Genomic DNA, 13704 nt, shown 5'->3' on the forward strand with positions numbered 1-13704 from the left:
CACTTATTTATTATCACTAGTTAAATTAGCTTAGGTTGGTTTTTATTTATTCGCAGTTACCTATTACCATCATCACTTCTGTTGCGCACTTGGCTACGTCACCCTCACGTGACGGCCAACACGTCTGGACTTCGGTTGGGGCGTGTTATTTATGATCAGAATCGTTCATATTATAAATTACTCTATAATGATCACCTCTGCAAAAAAAATAATTAAAACTAAGATCATTTAGTAATCTAATTGTATAAAAACAAAAGAACAGAACTGGTAAAAGCATTACGAATTGTTTATATATTTGCTACAATAGATCGAATAAAAGATCTTTATTTTATTTTATTTTTTTGTAGAGATGATATTTACAACGTGATTCATGATATGAAGGGTTCTGATCAGAAGCACAAATCTCTGTGATTCGAACTAGAAGAGTTTTGAGTAAGAGTTCTTACTCATTCTTGAGTAGCCAAGCATTGTACTTAATAAAATAGAAAATTTCAAACCCTAATAAAATGGAAAATTCCACGGCAATCACTAAATACAAATCCACATTGTCTTTTGTCTTAACACATCAATTTTACGTGTAATATATATTAAGGCTCTAAAATGCGCTTGGCGCTAGTTGGACAGGAGTAGGAGCTTAGCGCTTAGGGAGACTAGCGGGGGTCTTTTTTTTTTTTTCTTTCAGTTTTTACTAAATTTAATATATAACATATAAATAAATGACTTATACTTAAAAAATATACATAATTGTATTCTAATATATTAAATTGCAAAATAAATTAACATATAAATTATAAAGTACTAGAGCATATTGAAAACATTGGGAACAAACATATAATGAATGTTCATTCAAGTATCCAACAAGTTTCTTACAACTTATTGAAAAAGTAAAATTCAAAATGAAAGTTATCTATTTTCTTTTTATGTGAGAGTCGAGATCTAGGCTGGTGCCTAAGTAAGTCTAGACATCCTTTATAATTTTTTAAATGTTTGAGAATTAATCGTGGCACCTAGCACCTAAGCAACCCTAAGCAAGCCCTTAAGAACACCGATATATAGGCTTGCTCACTTAAGGAACTGGATCCCCTCCTAAGCTTAGGAGGCTGAGCCTCCTGAGCAAATGGTAAGACACAGAAAACAAAGTGGTGTCCCCTCCAGATCAATAGAATTTGACTTATTTATAGGCCGTTTGATAATTTCGTTTTTTTAGTTTTTTGAAAACTGAAATTTTGTATGGTAACTACTTTTAATTTTCAAAAAAAAAAAAAAATTAAAATTAAAAACCACTTCCTTGAGTTTTTACTTTTGGTTTTCAGTTTTCATTTTTCTAGAAAACTGAAAGTAGTTACTAAATAAGAATTCAGTTTAAAAAAAAAAAAAAAAATTTAAACCTAAAACAAAATAATTAACAAACGACTTTTAAAAGTAATACATTCCGTCCCACTCTCTATTACATAAACATGGGTACGTTACATCCCTTCATAGTTTAAATTGCATGTAAATTAGTTCATCATTTAGCTAGCAAGAAAGCTAGCTAATAAAAAGGGACGTTTTATTCTTTAAGATTACTTGTTCTTGTGGGATTGACGCTCATGGCGGGGTGGTGATGCCTGCAAATGAAAACAAAGGAGAAAGATTTATTAAGCACATAAAATAATTAATGTAGTTTAAATTAATTATCTAATATGGATCAGATAGAGATTAGATGTGGAGAGAACTCACTCCCACACTTGAAGTTGCGAGGGACACTTCTTCCACAACCTTCAATCTGCTTAATTGTACGTCCGACGGGGATCAAATTGGCCACCTTGGGGGTGACATAAGGGCAGACACACTCAAAATGAGCAGCCCTAACAATTTGGCAGCAGAGCGCAGAAGGATTGCGTCCTGGAAGTATAGCGCTCCTGCATTCATCACTGAGACGGCCCACCTCCTGCTTACACTGGCTCGGCGACGTGTCCGCCTTTGCCATCGGAACCACCTCCCAAACACCACACCATAACAAGCATATGATCACGGCCAATGAGCCTGCTGCCCTCATGATTTTCCCTGATATTTTTCCTTTTTTGTTTGAGTTCCTTCTTTTGTTGCTCTTGTGCGTTTTAGCAGTGAAGACTACCCCTTTTTATAGATGGGGTCGTAAAGAGTTGATTCAATTATCCAACAAGTTTCTTACAACTTATTGAAAAAATAAAATGTAAAATGGAAGTTATCTATTTCTTGCTTATGTGAAAGTTGCAATGTAGCTAGGCGGGCTAGGTAGGTGCCTAGGTAAGTGTAGGCACCCTTTATTATTTTTTAAACTTCTAAGAATTAATTGTGGCAGTGGCCAATCACCTCTCGCCTAGGCTGCCCTTGGCAGAAATTGACAGGTGCCTACTAGGTGTTGGAAGAAATTGCCCAATAAAACTTTTTGGGTTGATATTATGACACCGTAATGATCGTTTTTAAATCTCAAATGTTAAAATTAATTGTTATATTGTCGATATTTGAATATTTAATCATTGTATCAGCGATATTTTATATTAATCAAAACTTATTTCTAATCATTTTAGCTAACCAGTATTCCATAAATCTTTTGGCCGGCAATGAGTGTACGCAAGACTATGATCTGTTCAATTGTTGTATTCATGTGGAAGAGAGAATGTGCGAGATGACTTCTTGTTCCTCTCTTAGTCGCACATTCAGGAATGTGGAAAAAGGAAATTATTAATGTCACATGCTGTAGAAAAAATTGACGGGTAATAGACTTCAAATTAAAATTGATGCGTCGTACACAAAATCGACGTGCAATGCGCTAAAAAATTGAAGGCTTTTAATATTCATGCATGTCGTGGGTCCTATGAAGTTAACCTGGAGAGACTCTGCCATTGACTTCATCTAGCCGCTCTAAATGGTTTTACAAATTCTTGAGGGAAGAGGATATAGGTACTGGGGGGGTTAGGATTCTAGATGAAGAAATGCCACCGCTTGTAATATAAATGTGAACGTGTTCACCTCGTTGTAGAATTTTGCAATGTTATTCAAACCCTAATAAGATGGAAAATTTCAAACCCCAATAAAATGGAAAATTTCACGGTAATCACTAAGTACAAATCCACAATGTCTTTTGTCTTAAGATATCAATTTTACGTGAAATATATATTAAGGCTCTAAAATGCGTTAGGCGTTAGTCGGACGGTGAATAGGAGCTCTTTAAGTATACTTATTCTTGTGGGATTGATGCTCATGGCAGGGCTGTGATGCCTGCAAAAGAAAAAAAGGAAAAATATTTATTAAGCACATAAAATAATTAATGTGATTTATAAATTAATTAGCTCATATGGATCAGATAGAGATTAGATGTGGAGAACTCACTCCCACACTTAAAGTTGCGAGGGACACTTCTTCCACAACCTTCAATCTGCCTAACTGTACGTCGGACAGGGATAAAATTGGCCACCTTGGGGGTGACATAAGGTATCGTTTGGTATGCAGACGGGACGAGACGGAACGAAATGAGACGGGATGGGACGGAACAGGACGGAACGGAACGGAGCGGGAGCAAAGATGCCCTTGGATGGAAACAAGGAGGAAGAAGAAGGAGATGGAGAGGTTATAATTTTGTGTTCCACAGATGTGGAACGAGTCGTTCCAGGGGGTGAGGTGGAACGAAAATTCACCCAAAACTCGTCCCGTGAAACAGCTCGTTCCACCCGTTTTAGGTGCACCAAACGTGGGACGGAACGCCTTGTCCTACTCTGTTCCGTCCCGTCCCACGTACCAAACGGTACCTAAGGGCACACACACTCAACATGAGCAGCCCTAACAAGTTGGCAGCAGAGTGCAGAAGGATTACGTCCTGGAAGTATCGCGCTCCTGCATTCATCACGAACATGGCCCACCTCCTGCTTACACTGGCTCGGCGACGTGTCCGCCTTCGCCATCGGAAGCACCTCCCAGACACCACACCATAACAAGCATATGATCACGGCCAGTGAGCCTGTTGCCCTCATGATTTTCCCTGATATTTTTCCTTTGTTGTTTGAGTTCCTTCTTTGTTGCTCTTGTTGCATTTTAGCAGTAGAGACTACCCTAACACAACTCTTTTATTTTATTATTGAGAAGTTTACAAAATGTAGTATATTATCCATGGATAATGCTCAGAAAACCAAATGCTTTAAATAGAAACCTAGATTTTAATCCTTAAATAAAATGAAGTTTAGAAAAATGTACGTATACCATGAGCTAGCACAATGTATAGAACAAATATAGTCTTACTTTTCAAAGAATCTTCCACATATGTTCCACTTTGTAAAGAGGATAATGCTCATCACCTGACATGGAAAACTTATTTGTCTCCTACTTACGATTAATGTATCTTTATTGTACGAACATCATAATCAGGATCATTCATTCTTTTTATTATCAGGTAAAGATCATACATGAACAAAATATTCAATTTAAAGATCTTTTAGTCATTCATATGATAAAGAAAATGAACTTTCTTCCATGAGGGGAACAAAAACAATATCCTTTTAAAGAATCCGCTAATTAGCATTCTTAACTACCATTTTAATTTGCAGAAAATAAACTTTTCTTGCATTTTCAAAGAGATGGTATATACTTACATCCCCTCGTAGAAGAATGAACTCATTCCCTTACTTGCAAATAACGTATCTTCATCACTGAAATTTTATAATTAAAATTGTTCAATTTTTTAGTTAAATTGAAAAAATGTCTAGACCCCCACCTAGATGCTTAAGCACTAAAAGTTCCTACCCACCTAATCTCCGCTTAGACGCTGTGACATTTCATCTGGAATCCTAAACGCCACCCCCAGTACCTCCTTTTCCCTCAAGAATTTGTAGAGCTACAAAATAGAAGTGTATTCTTAGTTTGATTGTTTTGTAAAATTAATCAATAATTTTCTTTAGGGCGGCAGCTCAAGTCAATGGCAAGTCTCTCCACGTTAACTTCATCACAGAAGGACCCATGACATGCATGAATATTAAAATAAAAGCCTTCAGTTTTGTCTTATACAAGATTAAAAATTGATTTTAATCTCTAGACTCTATTTAATGCCAGCTTATTAAATATCTCTTTCTTTTATTTATAATTTTGTGTTCATAAATTAAAGGCCAAATCGGATAAATGATCACTGTAGTCATAAGGTATTCGGAAAATAGCCCATGTGCTAAAAAAACTCGAATTTAAACCCCTGTAGTATACTATGTTAGCAAATTTAGTTCAAAAATAATTTTTCCGTTAACTATCTGTTAATACATGGGTAAAATTGTACTTTGATTTAACCTTCTGGGATTTAACCTACTGGGATTTCTGTGTTTCTACCAAGACTTCACCTTTTTAGAGAGAGGATCGAGAAAATGGCGAATAGGGTAGAGAGAGAAAGTGGGTTGGTGCTATTTAGCGATGATGAGCTGAGAGAGATGAGCGGGGTGAATAGAGGGTCGGACCATATAAAGGTCACGTGCGGCTGCACCAGCCACAGATACGGTGATGTAGTCGGGAAGTTTAGGGTTTTCGTCAATGGTGACTTGGAAGTCACCTGCGAGTGCACCCCTGGCTGTCAGGAAGGTCTTTCTCTCTACCGTTTTGATCTCTCTCACCTTGTTGCTTTTTGGGAAAAAGGGTTTTTATTTTTAATGCATGTTGTTTGCGTTTTGAGCTTCTTTGAGTTCATCGTGGACTGGGTTTTGACGTTGATGGCTGCAGTCTGTCAGTCACTTTCCGGTCTGCCTAATCTATTGGGTTTGTATTTGATGACGACGAGCGTTTGCGTTTGCTTTTGCTTTTGCAAGCTGTTCACTGTATTTTTGTTGGGCATACAGTTGAGGTGTATGTTGTTTTGTCTCACTAAATGCCTTCTCCTTGCTGGGTGTACATTAGTTATATGTTTGCCTACTCTTCATATGGTGGAGTCCAGATGGTTTCTGGCTTGTTTGTGGAGTAAAGAGCTTTTCTTTAAGTTGATGTATTGAGAATGAAACCTACATTGCCAGTTTCGTGGCTAAACAGCACCAACCCACTTTCTCTCTCTACCCCATTCGTCATTTTCTCCATTTTCTCTCTAAGACCATCTCCAATTGTGATCTAAAATCTAAAAATATTTAGCCCAGAAACAACGTTTCTGCTCCAACCCTCCTGGCGTAAAATTTTAACTTGAGATTATCAAAGAATGAATTATGGCTAATTTTTTTTAGATTAACTTTTAAAAAAAAAATTTATGTAGACTATCCTAAATTAATTATATGAACATTTTAACCTAAAAATATTTAAATTCCGATAAATTTTGAAAAATCACTAAATCAATACATGAAAATCATGATAAACCACATAAACTACATAAACTTAATACAAATGACAATTAATAAACCACATAAACTTAAAAAAAAAAAAAAAAAAGACAATTAATAAACCATATAAACTTAATAATGATATCCACTATCTTGACTTGGTGATGGACTTGGGTGATAGTCTTGAGATGAATCGTCATCTTGAAATATACTCCTTGTGGCATCCCTTCATAAAATGTCATTTTGCTTACCACGTAAGTATTTCTTCCTCTCTAGAGTGTATTTGTCAAGGTCCTCCATCATCAAATTAATTTCGAACCTTTCTTGCTCCCTATCCCCTTGTTCCTTCATGGCCAAACCATTTTGGCCAATTCTTCTTGCCGAGAGATATGGTTTTCATTCATTCTTACCATTTCGCTAGCAAATTGTGCACGTATTGGATCTTGGGACTTCCCTTTTCTTTTTGCTTCCTTTTGCTTATCTCTACCCTGGGGCCTTGCAAAAGAAGTTAGGGTCATTTGTTGGACACCTTCATTGTCGGCAAAATTCACACCTTCATTGACATCATTTGGGGGTGTGGTTCACTATGAAATAATCTTCTCCATTGTTAGTCCACATCGGTTCCCCACCTCGGACAATCCTTGAGGATGTTCCAAGCATGATGCAACTTAAAACCTTGATTTTTTGGTGTAGTTCTTGTCTTGTAAATTGACATTGCTTTGTCACCCTATGCAACAAATACATAAAAACAATTAATTGCAAAATACTATTATGTACATGACAAATAAAATATCAACAAAGAAACTTATAATTTCTGAGGCGCCCCTTCCACTAGGCATGTCAACCATGGCTCTCTCCAAGCTTCCCTTTCACAAAGTGCACGCTTTGTTAATAATCTTCCACTGATCATAAACACCACCAACTTCCCTTTGACTGCCATTGGAGTTTTCATGGAACTTATCAACGATTTTACCCCACAAAACCTTTATATTTTGATTCGTGCCAACTGCACCATTTTTGCTAATAGAAATCCATGCCAAACATAAAGCAATATCTTCATCAAAGGTCCAATTACGAACTCTAACATGCTCTTATGCCATCTTGAAAATTTTGGAAATGAGAAGAAATGGTAGAAAGAAAAATTGGAAGAATTGTAGGAGAAAAGTGAGTTTTGTGTGGATGTTTGAACAAATACATAGGTATTTATAGAGTTTTTGGTTGAATTTTAAGTTAAATAATTTTTTAAAATTATTTTAGCCGTTGGATTTAAATTTGGACTGTTAGATCTTTTTTTTACCGTTAGATTTGATTATATTCGATCTAAGCTGTTGGATTCAATAAATATAGAAATATAAAACAAAAAAATAATAACTTGAACCTGGACCGTTGGATTACCCAACGGCCCATTTAAATGGAGTCGTTGGATGAAGAAAAGTAGTCGTTGGGCTACTTATGGATCTGACACCGGGGGAACAACCCTATGTGGGTATGTTTTTCTGGTGGGAAAGGTCTAGCGTGTGGGCGAGTCATGAATTGGGCAGTGGGCTTCACAGCCCGGTTTCAATCTCATTTGCTGGGGTCCACTTTGCTTTGTGGCCTAAATTTGGGCTGATATTTAGGTTAGTTTTAGGTTTTAGGTTAGTTTTAGGTCATGGGTTGGAGTGAGTTTTGGGGGGGGATAAAAAGGGGAATTTTAGGTTATAAGCCATTGTTGGAGTTGGTCCAAAAAGGTGAAGTCTTGATAGAAACCCAGAAATCCCAGGAGGTTAAATCAAAGTACAATTTTACCTATGTATTAACAAATAGTTAACGGAAAAATCACTTTTAGACTAAATTTCCTAACGGAGTACACCACAGGGGTTTAAATCCAAGTTTTTTTAGCATAAGGGCTATCTTCCGAATACCTTATGACCACAGGGATCATTTATCCAATTTGGCCTAAATTAAATTTTATTAAAATATTATAAATTTTAATTATCATTATGGTAAGTATCTTATATAAAAAAATATTTTCGTAAAGATTTGGTACACATGTTTTTGCTTATTTTCGTATGTGCCACTAATTCATTACAATATATTTAGGTACGAACATTTCGATACACTAGGTTAATATAATATGTTTATGTACGAACATTTCGGTATTCTAGTTTATTATAATATATTTACGTACTGACATTTTGATACACTAGTTTAGTATCATATATTTAGGTACGGAATTTTTCTGTGACATCCCACATCACCCAGGGGTGTGATCCTTATATGTATATTCTCATCCCTACCTAGCACGAAGCCTTTTGGGAGCTCACTGGCTTCGGGTTCCATGGGAACTCCGAAATTAAGCGAGTAGCGCGCGAGAGCAATCCCATGATGGGTGACCCACTGGGAAGTTCTCATGTGAGTTCCTTGAAACAAAACCTTGAGGGTGTGCTGGGAGCCCAAAGCGGACAATATCGTGCTACGGTGGTGGAGCGGGCCTAGGAAGTGATCCGCCCCGGGCCGGGATGTGACAATTTGGTATCAGAGCCTTACCCTGGTCGTGGTGTGCCGACGAGGACGTCAGGCCCCTAAGGAGGGTGGATTGTGACATCCCACATCACCCAGGGGTGTGATCCTTATATGTATATTCTCATCCCTACCTAGCACGAGATCTTTTGAGAGCTCACCGGCTTTGGGTTCCATGGGAACTTTGAAGTTAAGCGAGTAGCGCGCAAGAACAATCCTATGATGGGTGACCCACTGGGAAGTTCTTGTGTGAGTTCCCAGAAACAAAACCGTGAGGGTGTGCTGGGGGCCCAAAGCGGACAATATCGTGCTACGGTGGTGGAGCGGGCCCGGGAAATGATCCGTCCCAGGCCGGGATGTGACATTTTCGGTACACTTATGTTTTTGTATATTTTATTATGTGCTACTAATTCACTACAATATATTTAGGTATGGACATTTCGGTACATTAATTTAGTAAAATATATTATGATACGAACGCTTAGGTACACTAATTATAGGAAGTAAATTAAATATAATGAATTAAAATGTGTATAATAATAATTTTAATGTAATGTAATGACATTAAGATATTTATTAAATATTAAAATATATATATAAATTTGAATTAAGTACACATTAGAGGACTAAAATTAATATCCAATCTAACACCAGGTTTTTATTGAATTTTAATCTTCATCAAGGATTAAAGTTCAAAAACCCCTTTTTTAAAACAAATTTGTAAATCAAATGATATGGTTGTAAAAATTTGGTTGACAATCATCTACAACCACATCATTTGATTTACAAATTTGTTTTAAATTTCAATTGTTGAAATTAATCGATGTGTTGTCTTTGAGTGTTATATATGTTATTAATGTTTAAGGATAATACTAGGAAAACCAAATTTACAAACCAAATAATGTGTCACCAATAAAAAAACAAACACGTTAATCGATAATTAATAATCCAATCATCTACAACCACATTATTTGATTTGAAATTTAGTTTGAAATTTTGATTTTCCTAGCATTATCCATATCGTCGATATTTTATATTAATCAATTCAACAATTTGAAACTTAATTTATATCCATTTTACTTAGGCAGTTTTCAAAAAATCTTTGGGCCTGCAGGTTGTGATGGCACAAGCCAATGATAAAATCATATTGGAGTGTCTTCACTTGTATTCATGTGGAAGAGAAAATGTGGTGAGATGACTTGTTGTTCCTCTTTTAGTCGTGAAAAAACTTTTTAGTATACCGAAAATATAATTCAATACATCAAAGGTAATAGTATAATTAGTTAAAAAATTGAAAAAAAAAAAATCAATCAATTGAATTATTCGACTATCGGGTTATGTTTTATGCACGTTGAAAATTTTCTCTTAGTCGTGCACTGTTGGTTGAGTAAAATCGAATAAAATAAATAATAATAAAAAAAAACCAGCAATGTGGAAAAAGAAAATTAGTAATGTGACATGCTGTGAACAAAATCGATGGGTAATACTAATAGGCTCCGAATTAAAATTGACGCGTCGTATACAAAACTGAAGGCTTTTATTTTAATATTCATGCATGTCATGGGTCCTTCTGTGATGAAGTTCACGTGGAGAGACTTGCCATTGACTTGAGCTGCCGGCCTAAAGAAAATTAGTGATTAATTTACAAAACAATCAAACTAAGAATACATTTCTATTTTGTAGCTTTACAAATTCTTGAGGGAAAAGGAGGTACTGGGGGTGGGGTTTAGGATTCCAGATGAAATGTCACAGCTTGAGCTCAAGCGTCTAGGCGGAGATTAGGCGGGTAAGAATTTTTAGTGCTTAAGCATCTAGGTGGGGGTCTAGACATTTTTTTTCAATTTAACTAAAAAATTGAATAATTTTGATTATAAAATTTCAATGGTGAAGATACGTTATCTGCAAGTAAGGGAATGAGTTCATTCTTCTATGAGGGAATGTAAGTATATACTATCTCTTTGAAAATGCAAGAAAAGTTTATTTTTCTGCAAATTAAAATGGTAGTTAAGAATGCTAATTAGCGGATTCTTTAAAAGGATATTGTTTGTGTTCCCCTCATGGGAAAAACGTTCATTTTCTTTATCATATGAATGACTAAAAGATCTTTAAATTGAATATTTTGTACAGGTATGATCTTTACCTGATAATAAAAAATAAATCGTCTCGATTATGATGTTCATACAGTAAAAATACGTTAATCGTATGTAGGAGACAAATAAGTTTTCCATGTCAGGTGAGGCATTATCCTCTTTACAAAGTGGAACATATGTGGAAGATTCTTAAAAAAGTAAGACACTATATTTGTTCTATACATTGTGCTAGCTCATGGTATACGTAGATTTTGCACGAGGCATGCATGTGTGTGGCTTGCTCAATCACACCCATATATATACATAGAAAAATCAACTATTTCCCTAGTTCTAACGGTATTCTTTTAAATACAAAAAAAAAAAAAAAAACAAAAAACAAAAAAACAAAAAAAAACAAAAAAACAAAAAAACAAAAAAAGAGAGAGATTAGTTGGTGCTTCACCAAGGCAGTCCATTTTTTTGGAAATCGAGAAGACTTACAAAGTCATTTCAGCTTCCTCTGGTCACCATGGTTGATTCACCAGTGTCAGAAATTGAACACAAAACATGTCGTGTGGCATACGGGTTTGAAATTTCGTCTCCAACCATTTAACCACCCTGTGATAATTCTAATCCTAATAGTATCAATAGTGTATACAATGGTTGTTGGATAAATATAAACAATTAATGATAATTTTATGTATGCTAATAAATAATAAATGCGAATAAATAAATAACAGAGTATTAACAATGCGAAATAATATTGAACTGACAAATTAAAGATCGAGGCTTGCGTACCGCAATGTCCTTGAAACATATATTTCGTCCCTACTCAGTGCTTGTAGCTCTACAGACGTCTGCCTCACCAAGATTCACCAAGATTCAACGATCTAAGTTAGAATTCCAGCACCAGAAAACTGACTTCTGGCAAATTTCTATGTTGTTCTCTCAGTAATAAGGTTTAGGATTGTAGAAGAAGAATTTGATATTTTTTGTGTTCTAAATGCCATGCAGATGAATGTATACATAATAGGTTTATACATGTTCACAACAGATATGAGAATGTGATGTGCCTGTTGGAGGTCATCTTTCACAGAGGGGTGCTTTGCTCTACGTTCTTTCATCTCAATAGACTTCATCTGAAAAGATGAGTCTGTTGATAAAAAATTAATTAATTAATTAATTAAAGAATTTAATTTTGATAATTAATTATATATTAATTATCAATTAATTAGTACATCTCAAAGTCCAACCTCAAGGTTGAGCCCAATTTCATTCTTCATGATCCATTACTTTAATCATTATCTATAAGGGACAAAGCCTTATAAAGTGGGGAAACCTTTTGGTAATGGTCAATGTCAAACAATGAAATTTCTACTCAAAATTTCCAATAATACCCCGCATTTGATTTGAAATTTGATTCAAACTCCAATAGAAGCAAAGCTACAGAGGGGCATGGAGGATCGGCCACCCTCCCCTCCTCGGAAATGAAGCCCAGGAGTGATGGTCCTGAAGTCCTTCCCTACTGCTGCGCCTCTGGATTGTTTGTAATGAAATTGAAAAGAATGTAAAGGGAAGATGGTGGGAAGCTTACAGGTGGAGTTGGAGCGTTCTGGAATATTTGGAGGGAAGGGTTGGTTCAGGAAGGTAGGCTTGAATTATATAGAATTTACATGGGTGCCATCGCTTTTGTTAGGTGAAATTGGTGAGTAAGTGGGTGGCATTTTGGGAATTTGAGAATGTTTTGGGCATAACGGTGGAATGAAGTGGGCAAAATTAAAGGGTGGCTTAGTGATGCGTTGGCCAGTTGGCTTCCGTGTTTGGTTAAGAGCAACTCTATCGTAACTTATTGTTTTGAGGATAGGCAATCTAATCCTTTTTCTCTTTTTCTTAAAACATTCTAGCCCACTCAGACATTTGGACACAAGGCGAGCCTAATGGAGAAGTCAAGCAATAATCATCTAGTTCAGCACCTTGCTTATGTGACGAAGGCTGATGATGACATCAGACACGATTTAAATTATTAAAAAATTATAAATAAATAAAACCGAATTAAAAATATAAAAGATTATAATTTTTTCTATAAATTTGTAATCATGTTCTTTCACTTTACAGTACATTTTAATATTTTCGAATACTTTCAACTAATCCTTTATTATTATCTGAAATTAAAAATAAAGTTATCTTTTATTATTTTATAAAATGAAAAAATACTAATATTTTAATACGAATTGCTTAAGCTATTCAATTAGGATGGAGATACACTTGAGCAGTTATTGTTCATTGCAGGCAATTGCAATTTATTTAAGAAGATTGAGTTGCATATTACTTAGGTGCTCTAACACGTTGTGCCGGTGATTAGTTTTTAGGTTTTGCGTTTAGCAAATGTATGTCGTTTGTGCTTTTGGATTTGTTGTCTTGGGCTGGTCAGACCTTGTAGAGTTGTAGGCATGAGCTAATGTTTTTTCATTAGCCACAAACAAATTTGAATTGGAAAGATGCAACTGATGTTGAATTAGGTTAGCGAATAAAATGGAAATTGGTACTTTCAAATTTTCATTTTGCACTATAAATTTTCTGTAATTAGAAAGAAAAATACATTTATGAAAAGTGTAGAATGAGATTTTTGGAGTGCTAATACAGTTTCCAATAAAATAAGCGTTTAATTATTTTTAATGGTGAACTGCCAATTTAGTCTCTGAATTTTCATCTAAGTGAAAATTAGGTCTTTAAACTATTTTTCAGAAAAATCATTCCTTAAACTATAAAAATCTACCAGTTACATCCCTAATATTAGATTCAAAGCTACTATATTCAATTTTCCATCAATTTAAGTCACG

General features: G+C 35.3%; 2 protein-coding genes across 2 annotated transcripts; both read right to left on the reverse strand.

Moving 5' to 3' along the window:
• Nucleotides 1–1402: 1402 nt before the first annotated feature.
• LOC148695980 (uncharacterized) lies at nucleotides 1403–2081 on the reverse strand. Its single transcript, XM_088697691.1, has 2 exons — nucleotides 1720–2081; nucleotides 1403–1607 (listed from the first exon to the last, which is right to left on the reverse strand). Exons 1-2 carry the CDS (start codon nucleotides 2036–2038, stop codon nucleotides 1588–1590), a joined length of 339 nt encoding a protein of 112 aa, XP_088553817.1. The 5' UTR covers nucleotides 2039–2081; the 3' UTR covers nucleotides 1403–1587.
• A 1142-nt stretch (nucleotides 2082–3223) lies between these two features.
• Nucleotides 3224–4036, reverse strand: LOC148695981 (uncharacterized). The gene is made up of 3 exons (XM_088697445.1): nucleotides 3777–4036; nucleotides 3355–3457; nucleotides 3224–3243 (listed from the first exon to the last, which is right to left on the reverse strand). Exons 1-3 carry the CDS (start codon nucleotides 3990–3992, stop codon nucleotides 3224–3226), a joined length of 339 nt encoding a protein of 112 aa, XP_088553571.1. The 5' UTR covers nucleotides 3993–4036.
• Nucleotides 4037–13704: the final 9668 nt, after the last annotated feature.

The sequence above is a fragment of the Pyrus communis genome, chromosome 7 (assembly GCF_041283825.1).
Source record: "Pyrus communis isolate YQ-2024b chromosome 7, ASM4128382v1, whole genome shotgun sequence".
Taxonomy (NCBI): Eukaryota; Viridiplantae; Streptophyta; class Magnoliopsida; order Rosales; family Rosaceae; genus Pyrus; species Pyrus communis.